This window comes from Anguilla rostrata, chromosome 17 (genome assembly GCF_018555375.3).
Source record: "Anguilla rostrata isolate EN2019 chromosome 17, ASM1855537v3, whole genome shotgun sequence".
NCBI lineage: Eukaryota > Metazoa > Chordata > Actinopteri > Anguilliformes > Anguillidae > Anguilla > Anguilla rostrata.
Window position 1 is genome coordinate 6,098,349 of NC_057949.1, and position 9,785 is coordinate 6,108,133.

The following is a 9,785-nucleotide window of genomic DNA, read 5'->3' on the forward strand; positions in this document are numbered from 1 at the left end:
CTGTCATTCTTCTGTGGTTCTGATCCCAAGCCATAGTCTGGATATTAGGGAGAGCGGGGAATCATAGTCATGGTGGGGAGATAACTAATGGTTATCGAATTTGGCTCAGTTATGGAAATATTACTTGAGACAGATGAATCATTTTTTAATGACAAACAACCTACACCCCTTGGCTATGATTCATCATCATCATCATCATCATCATCATCATCATAACCTTTATTTAATTCTCGGAGGTACAATTGAGGGCCAGGCCCTCATTTTCAATGTAGCCGAGATTACAAAAACATTTAAGACACAGTAAGTATAATAAAAGATCACAGAATATAGCAACAGTAAGACCAACATAGTATGTAATAATAATAACTAGAATAAAATAAAATAAATAAATTATGATTATACACTACAATGAAATTTCTATTGGTTGGCAGGCTGTGTGTTTACATGTTTGGGGAAGAGTGTCTGTCTGAGCACCATGTTTTTGTTTGTGTGAATGCACGTATGTCTGGGTTTGGGTGAGTTAGTGTGTGTACATTTTCCAGCCTTTTTTGCTGACCAAACCTGTCATTTTAAAAGCCACTGTTTCTGTGTGGGTGTGAGCATATATCATTTCTCTTGTATGATCTCTCAATTGTATTTGAAGGAGTCTTAATATTTGTGTGTGTGTGTGTGTGTGTGTGTGTGTGTGTGTGTGTGTTTTCTTCACAGACTGGGCTGGTGTAATCTCACTGAGGGCTGCTGTGATGTTCTGGCCTCAGTCCTGCGTTCTCCTCACTCAGAGCTGAGAGATCTGGAGCTCAGAGACAACGAGCTGCAGGATTCAGGAGTGAGGGCGCTCTCTGCTGGACTGGAGGACCCACACTGTAAACTGGAGAGACTGGGGTGAGTACAAACACAAACCCCTTCAATCGAAAAGGTCTCCAATGTGACTAAATACAACACTAATTTTTAATAGTTAGGTCATCCCAAAATTAAATGAATGTATGTTTCCAGAGTATTCCATCCAAACAGTTTTGTGACAAATTTTCTAGATATTTGGTGCAGCTCATCCCGATGCACCCTGTGTGATTTCAAAGTGCCCTTTTCAAAGTATGAGCTTAATTTCTGCTCTGTTTCACCTACAAATATTAATATACACCAACTGTGTATATCCACACAGTCTCAACCAAAGCACCCAGCCCTCTTATTTTATATTCAGCTGAAGAAAGTGTGTAACACACTGCCATGTGTTTGACTCACACAGCCCTGTTAGTTTATTTTAATGTGTGTAAGGTGTGTTTGTACTTCTCTCTGCAGACTGTCAGGCTGTGGAGTCACACAGACAGGCTGTGATTCTCTGGCTTCAGCTCTGTGTTCAAACCCCTCACACCTGAGCGAACTGGACCTGAGACCTGAACACAGAGCTGAAGCCAGAGAATCACAGAAATAAAGTTTGTTACAAACCTTTGATACACACAGCCCTATTATTTTATATTGAGCTGTAGGAGGTGTGTAACACTGCTATGTGTTTGACACACACAGCCCTGTTAGTTTATGTTAATGTGCTGTAAGATGTGTTTGTCGTTCTCTCTGCAGGCTGTCAGGCTGTAGAGTCACACAGAGAGGCTGTGATTCTCTGGCTTCGGCTCTGTGTTCAAACCCCTCACACCTGAGAGAGCTGGACCTGAGATACAATCACCCAGGAGACTCAGGAGTGAGAGCGCTGTCTGCTGCTAAGCTGGACACACTCACACTGCTGTAAGTACAAGAGTTTCCACACTGCACCTCAACACACATACACACACACACACATAAAGACACACAACCCACACCCTGCTGTAAGTAGAGTGAGTTTCCACACTACACCTTGCACACACGCAGACACACACACATACACACCTATACACACTCACTTTCTGTTCTGCTGTTCCAACAGTGTGGACCATGGAGGAGAGAACAGGACCAAACCAGGACCCAGGAAATGTGAGTCTATATCAACGCAGAATAGATATACACTCTGCTGTGTGTGTGAGAGAGAGAGAGAGAGCGAATTTACAAAAAGTCTCTCGTACACACACACAAACACAAACAGAAACACACATGTACACAAACACACAAGACACTGTCACAGCTCTTTTTCTTGTACACACAATGAGGTGAATATTAAAAATAATAATCTTCTCATTAATGTCTCTGGTGTGCAGACGGCTGTCAGCTCACACTGGATCCAAACACAGCGTACAAAATGCTATCTCTGTCTGAGGGGAACAGGAAGATGACACACACACCGGGGAGAGAGGAGCAGCCATATCCTGATCATCCAGAGAGATTTGAGTCCATGCCCCAGGTTGTGTGCAGAGAGAGTGTGTGTGAGCGCTGTTACTGGGAGGCTGAGTTCAGTGTGTCTGGAGGAAGGGTTTCTATAGCAGTGGCATATAAAGGAATCAGTAGGAATGGAGGGGCTTATGCCTGTGTGTTTGGATGGAATAGAAACTCCTGGAGTCTGGAGTGTGATGGATGCAGTTACTGTGTCTGGCACAATAAAAAACAAACACACATACCAGCCGTCCCCTCCCCCTTCTGCAGAGCTGGAGTGTATGATGATGATGTTTCTGGTAGTGGAGTGTGTGTGTACAGGGTAGGAGTGTGTGTGGACCGTCCGGCCGGCACTCTGTCCTTCTACAGTATCTCTGACTCTGACACACTGACCCTCTTGCACAGATTCCACACACACTTCACTGAACAAACACCACTGTATGCTGGATTTTACGTGCATGACTCCTCAGTGTCCCTCTGCCAACTGGAGTAGAGTTACACAGACAGACACACACATATTCACGCTTACACACAAATATATACACGTGCACATGTATACACACATACACAATCGCCACACATACACACATTCACACACACACACACACACACACACACACACACACACACACATACACTTCTATGCATTCACACACAAACATACAGCTGCAATTTAATATTGTAAGGGACATGCCGCTACTTCTCATAGTGGGGCACCGATGCATCGGTCGTGTGTGGCTCTCCTGGTTCTTCGACCACCTCTAATCATAGGAGCGCTTCGGGCGCCTCGTTCCTCCAGCAGCCAGTAGCCAAGGATATTTGGGCCTAACTCCGTTGCAGGCCTTGCAAACTCTTCCTGGCATGTGGACTCACACGAGAGGGAGATGGGAGAAGGGTAGCGAGTCCAAGGAGATGGACGAGAGCGAAATAGAAAAGAGAGAGCGAAACAACGGCAACCTCCGTTTTATTGAAGGCAGCGCGTTTCGATTTTACAGTAAGCCAGTACTGTTACAGGAGAACTGTAGTAGGGGGCGTGGTCAAGTGAGTCACTCTGAGTTGGACATATGGGAGTTGGAGTTCAGTGTCTTTTGTAGGCCATGGTACCTACAATCTATTCCCGATATTAACCTCAGTATAGCTGAAACCCTGTACATAACAGTATAATCTTTTAGCAGGTTCAGATTAAGCACTTGCTAACTGAATATGATTTCATGATTTTTTACATTTTAATAAAACGGTATTGTAAATGTTCCAGCTGTGTTTCGGTACTTTTGATGATTAAAACACGAATATAATAAACTAACAGTGTGCTACTGGCAAAAGACTGCAGGGTAAAATGCTTTTGAAGTCATAAATTATGTCTCCTGTATCAAAAGCTTTACCCAAATTTTTGTACGAAGCCAGTGGCAAACTCCTCAAGCTGACTGCATTTTATTAGTTTTTACAGTTGCAATGGTTTCAATGTGAAAATGTTTGTGGGTAAATGCAGCTGATAGGGAGAATGCAGAATGATCACTACAGTGTACTTCCCTTCATTGCTGTAAGCAGTGATGGGCTGAGTTTCTTATCTGTGTCATGATTGTTGTGTTTGAACCTGTCGCTGTTATAACTGTGCGGGGCAGTCATAACAGAGGCAAGGAAAAAATAACTGCATAAATAGTTCATATCTGTAATGTTTACAGACCAAATGCTGTTGTTGCTAAAGAGCATACTGTGCACGGATGTTTAAACCAGCAACCAATTAGGAAGGTCATGTTTTATTTTAGTTTTTTGTTGTTGCCAAAAACAGTATGTATGCAGGATTGGATCAGTTGTGGTTCTGTTTAAAATACACTTATTTTGTTTAATAAAACTTAAATATACTGTTGTCATTATTTCTTTGTTATAGAGCATTTGAGCTATTTAGCTACACGTTTAAAGGGAACTTAAAACTGACCCATAATAAATGGTTTAGGCAATGTTTTAATTATGACAGAAAAAATTAGAACGAATTTATCTTATTCATAAGATTCTTTATAACTGAATTTTTGGGGGGAAAAAGAAGAAAAGAAAATAAATAAAGTGACAGCTGAACTCTGCACCTCCCGCAAAAGAACATCTTGTGAGAAACATTTCAGTATATCATTATCCTTGTCTTCCAGTGCCGTGGATGACTACGGAAATTTGCAGCACGCCCTGCACAATGCACACGGCTCTTAAAGGGAATGAAAAGGTGCAATTTGATTGGCTATTAACAAATGCAGCAGCAGCAGCAGCACAACCGCTGATAATAGGCTTGTTTGGGGCCTGCGCAGTTTTGACCACCGCCTTGCCAAGCGCATTGTATGACGGTTAGAATGTTGTCTGACTTGGAAATCTGACTGCACGAGCTGCGGAAATCTCACGGAAGCGAGGCGCTCGCAGTTTTCAGGGCGAGGCGACGCAGTTGCTCTCCACCGACTGCACAACTTCATGCATGATGGGAAACGACTTGCTCTGGTTTGAGCGAAGCGCCTGTTGGCTCAGAAAAGATGTTACCACCAACAAGGAAGTTGTGAGACTTCTGTCTTATCCATCATTATTCCAAGATAAACTTCATGAACTGTCAGACAGACACCAAATTATTTTTATCAGATGACTGACATTCACAGTTGAACGCTTTACACATTCCTCATAAATGGTGTCTTAATAAACATCTCTGCAATGGAGTTTATATCGAAATAACTGTATCAAAACCCCTGAATAAAATATAATGAGAAAGTAATTAGAAGAAGCTCTTGGTACACAAACTCCTGTATCCAATAATAATAATAATAATAATAATAATAAATGAATGAAGACTCGATTCACATCTATTTGTAGTGAGTGTTATAGTATTTCTAGCTGTTCTCGTATACCCCCCAGTAAACCAAAGAATAATTAGCTGGCCAAACATTATCAATGCTTTCGAAATTATAATTAGCCAAAATTGCCAGATGTAGGGGGACTTCTATTGCATCCACTTCATCGGCAACAAAGAACGCGAACGCGATATCCGCCATTGCTAGACGAGGTGAGAAGGCTAGTCAACCAAGAAGTGTCCGACTTTTTGACTCCTCCCCCGACTGCAATCGGCTACTCTCGCCTGTTTTCGAGGCGAGCCGAAAGTCATCTCAAACAAGCCTAACATATTCAGTGTAATCCAGCCCTGTTTCCAGGTGCGCTGCTCGCCTCTGGTCCCGAAAATACTAAGAGCCCCGCCCAGTGCGCCCCGCGCCACCCCATTCGCTGCGTTCATGCGCCGTGTGCCATTGAATCTGGAAAATAGAGTGCAGCTGATAGGGACAATGCAGAATGATCACTGCAGTGTACTTGTGACAGGAGGAAATATGGCAGGCACACGAAGTAGCGTTCAGTTCCGATTTATGAAAAGGGAGGGAGCAATTTATGTTACCTCCTTCCTTCATTTTCCGCCCTCCTGCCAGGGGTGTAAAATGCAAGCTTCTTGCAAGAAGGGCATGCGTCATTATGCAGTTGTCAAAAGGAAAAGCCATTTTTTTTTGCAAGATGAGTTTGGAAGGTTCATCAATAATTCATGAGTGCATATTGAGGGTGGGAGGGGGAATAATAATTTAACTTTCCCAGCTCCTTTACCCTACACGTATTGTATTTGTGCTTTTGAGGTGCTGCACATACCAGTGATAGTGTTTTTAATAAGACCTGCTGGTGTGTTTTATCATCACTCAAGATAAACTAGCGTAAATTTCCTATGAATTATTCATGAACCTTCTAAAAAGAATATGTTTGCGCACAGAGCAATCGTTGCTATGGAGCAGCGAGGGCCGTTCAGTTTTGGATTGTTCCTCGTCTGTCCTCCGTCGTAGAACACCTTTTAAATTCAGTTGTTGCACGTCACAGATTTCATAACAAAATAGCAGACTGGAGGGAAGGAGCAAGGGAAGGTTCTTCAGTTTTCTTAAGAGTGGAAAAATGAGTGGTAGGGGGAAGACGGGGGGTTAACTCGGATCACTGCATTAATTTATCGCTGCGCTTAACTTGGTTTACTGAGTGGATTTGTGTGTTTAAAAAAAAAAAAAGGGAAAATCTCCCCAGGCCGCGGCCATAGCTACGGCTGAGGAAATAACAAACATGGCCTCCTACGCCTCTCGGTTCGCTCAGCACTGGGCGAGGTTAAAATATACCAGAGAAGGTGAGCCCCCTTCCTGTGATCAGGACGAGGAAAAGTTACTTTTTGCATCAGGCAGCATTAATGTCAAGGATGTTTATTCTTTCATTGCGTTGCCTAATAGGAAAGATTTTGAACTTTGTTTCTTCCACGAAGACGCCCTGAGGCGCTTCATGGAGACGGCATATGCAAAATCAAATGAAGCCCCTTGGAGTAATTGGACTATCAATTCTTCTGTAGCTATAGATACCATCAATGTTGTGGTAAAATTCTGGACTAGCCGAGTGTCGGACCATGATATATTGAACTGTTTCTAATGAGACATGGCGATATCCTGCAGGCCCCTTACAAGCCTGTGGACCGTTTTGGAATTTGGTACGGGGTTAGGAAATACAAACTCCAGGTAAAAAAAGACGCGAATGGTCATCCCGTCACACTACCTAATTCCATATCTCCAGGCCCTTACAATGGCCGTGTGATTTATCCTGGGCAGCGGCAAACTTGCTTCGTCTGTGGTGCACCTGACCATCAGGTAAAGGAGTGGACCCAGATGAAGTGTTGGAAGTGTGGAGGATTGGGTCACAAGGCCAAAGATTGCAGCAATGATTCCCGGCGCAGCCTGTGTGGAGGAGTGGGGCACACTTATTTTAAATGTCCCCACTCCTACAGCAATAAAGCAAAAAACCAAAACCGAGCCAGAGTCGAGGACAGGCAGCAACCGCGTCAAAACCAGCAAGAGCCACAAGAGAGCACCAGAGAACCGCAGACCGCAGCCCAACAGGAGCCACTGCCAGATGGCAATAACACTCAACGCACCACAACCAGGCAGTAACATTGATGATAAACTTAAAGATTTATACTGGTTAATAATATGTCTAGTGAATCAGCACATATGGAAAACGCAAAGTAAAATGACAATTGATCATATCTACGTGTCAAGTGAATCTGTATGCAAGAACATTTTAACAGAACTAAAACGTCGAAGGACAATTGACATCAAGCATGGCAATGCAAATCTTTGGGAAACTCTGGACTTTTAATATAGAAGATGCCTTACCTAATGTATTTAGGTTTTCTTGTTTATGTAATTGTTTGTAATGACTTGTATAATTGAAATAAAGCGAGGGAAGGTAGGGTAACCTAATCTGCAACCCGCCGTTACCGAGCATTTTACTGGCAAATGTTCAATCACTTGATAACAAAATGGACGATCTACACGCACGGATTAACTTCCAGCGGGACATTGCAAACTGCTGCGTGCTGGCGTTCACTGAGACCTGGCTAGACCCTGCGGTGCCTGACTCGGCTGCTACTCCGGCTGGATTTTCCATCTACCGGCAGGACAGAACTACGGAGTCAGGTAAACGCAGAGGCGGAGGGGTGTGCATTATGGTTAACTCTCGCTGGGGTACGGATGTAGCAGTACTCGCTAAACACTGCTCACCAAACCTGGAGCTCTTAACTATAAAAGTCCGTCCCTTCTACCTCCCTCGGGAATTCAGCTCCGCTATAATCACAGCCGTCTATATACCCCCGCTGGCGGATAAAACGCGCGTGCTAGAAGACCTTTACGGAGTAATTAATGGACTAGAGAATGCTCACCCTGAGGCAGCTTCTATTGTTGTTGGCGATTTCAATAGGGTTAATATGAGGAAAGCTTTGCCTAAATATCACCAGCACATTGACTTTCCTACCCGTGGTGACCAGACTCTCGACCATTGTTATACTCAAATACGGGACAGCTATAAACCCCTCCCCCGCCCTGCCTTTGGTAAGGCGGATCACACCTCCATTCTTCTCCTCCCAACCTACAAACAACGACTAAAACAGGAAAAACCGGTTTTTTCGGGCAGTCCAACGCTGGAGTGAGGAATCCATTGCCACCCTCCAGGACTGTTTTGAAACCACAGACTGGCAGATGTTCTGTGTTGCAGCTGATGGGGACATTGATGAATACACAGACTCTGTCTCAGCCTACATCTCCAAGTGCATTGATGATGTCATCCCGAAAATCAATGTCAGGATCTTCCCCAATCAGAAGCCCTGGGTTAATGGTGATGTCCATGCAAAGCTCAGAGCACGGTCCTCTGCCCATAGCTCTGGGGACCTGGAGGCCTTGAGGAAGTCCAGATATGACCTACGGAAAGCCATCAGAGACGCCAAAAGAGCCTACAGGGACAAGTTGGAGTCTGATTACCACAGTTCCGACCCAAGACGCATGTGGTATGGACTGCGTTCCATCACAGACTACAAAGGGAGAAATAGCAGTGATGCCCAGCCCGCCGCCTCTCTTCCGGACGAGCTCAACATCTTCTATGCACGGTTTGAGGCAAGCAACGCCATCCCTACTGTAAGGCTAGATGAGGACCAGGACGACTGCACTCTGTCCCTATCTACGGCTGACGTGAGGAGAGCTTTTAAAAAAGTTAACCCTCGGAAGTCACCAGGGCCAGATGGCATTCCAGGCCGTGTCCTCAGCGCGTGTGCCGACCAGCTAGCGGAGGTATTCACCGCTATATTCAACCTCTCCCTGAACCAGTCTGCAGTCCCCACCTGCTTCAAACAGACCATCATTGTTCCTGTACCTAAGAAACCTGCCATCTCCTGCTGGAATGACTACCGCCCTGTAGCACTGACCTCCATCATCATGAAGTGCTTCGAGCGGCTAGTCAGGACCCACATCTGCTCCCTTCTTCCTGACACCTTGGACCCCCTCCAATTCGCATACCGCCCCAACAGATCTACAGACGACGCCATCGCACTGACAGTGCACACCGCCCTCTCCCACCTGGATAAAGGAGACACCTATGTGAGGATGCTGTTTATAGACTACAGCTCAGCATTCAACACAATTGTGCCTGCTAAGCTCGTTCCCAAGCTCAGGAACCTGGGTCTGAACACCTCCCTCTGCAACTGGATCCTGGACTTCCTGACGGGCAGACCCCAGGTGGTGAGAATGGGTAACCTCACCTCTTCTGCACTGACCCTGAGCACCGGAGCCCCTCAGGGCTGCGTACTCAGTCCCCTCCTGTACGCCCTGTTCACGCACGACTGTGTGGCCACACGCAGCTCCAATGCCATCTTCAAGTTTGCAGACGACACCACCATCCTGGGTCTCATCTCCAACAACGATGAGACCGCCTACAGAGAGGAGGTCAGTGTCTTGGCAACATGGTGCCAGGACAATAACCTCTCCCTCAATGTCTGCAAGACTAAGGAGATGATCGTAGACTTCAGGAAGCGACGGGGGGGGGTCACGCCCCCATTCACATCGACGGAGCTGAAGTAGAGAGAGTCTCCTGCTTCAAGTTCCTCGGTGTGGTCATAAATGATAACCTCACCTGGT

General features: G+C 45.2%; 1 protein-coding gene across 7 annotated transcripts in view; it reads left to right on the plus strand.

Annotated features, from left to right (window-relative positions):
* The window catches only part of LOC135244177 (NACHT, LRR and PYD domains-containing protein 12-like), a 77,047-nt gene that overhangs the window by 11,418 nt on the left and 55,844 nt on the right, over window positions 1-9,785 (plus strand). The window contains exons 11-14 of one of the 7 annotated variants that reach the window (XM_064316429.1): window positions 709-882; window positions 1,576-1,737; window positions 1,916-1,962; window positions 2,184-4,158. The exons of 4 other annotated variants lie outside the window; for them this stretch is intronic. In XM_064316429.1, the coding sequence (XP_064172499.1) occupies window positions 709-882; window positions 1,576-1,737; window positions 1,916-1,962; window positions 2,184-2,788 (988 nt within the window). In that variant the 3' untranslated portion in view covers window positions 2,789-4,158. Of the gene's footprint in view, window positions 1-708; window positions 883-1,296; window positions 1,445-1,575; window positions 1,738-1,915; window positions 1,963-2,183; window positions 4,159-9,785 lie in introns of those variants that run through there. 2 more of the 7 variants (XM_064316427.1, XM_064316430.1) reach the window with 2 other exon arrangements.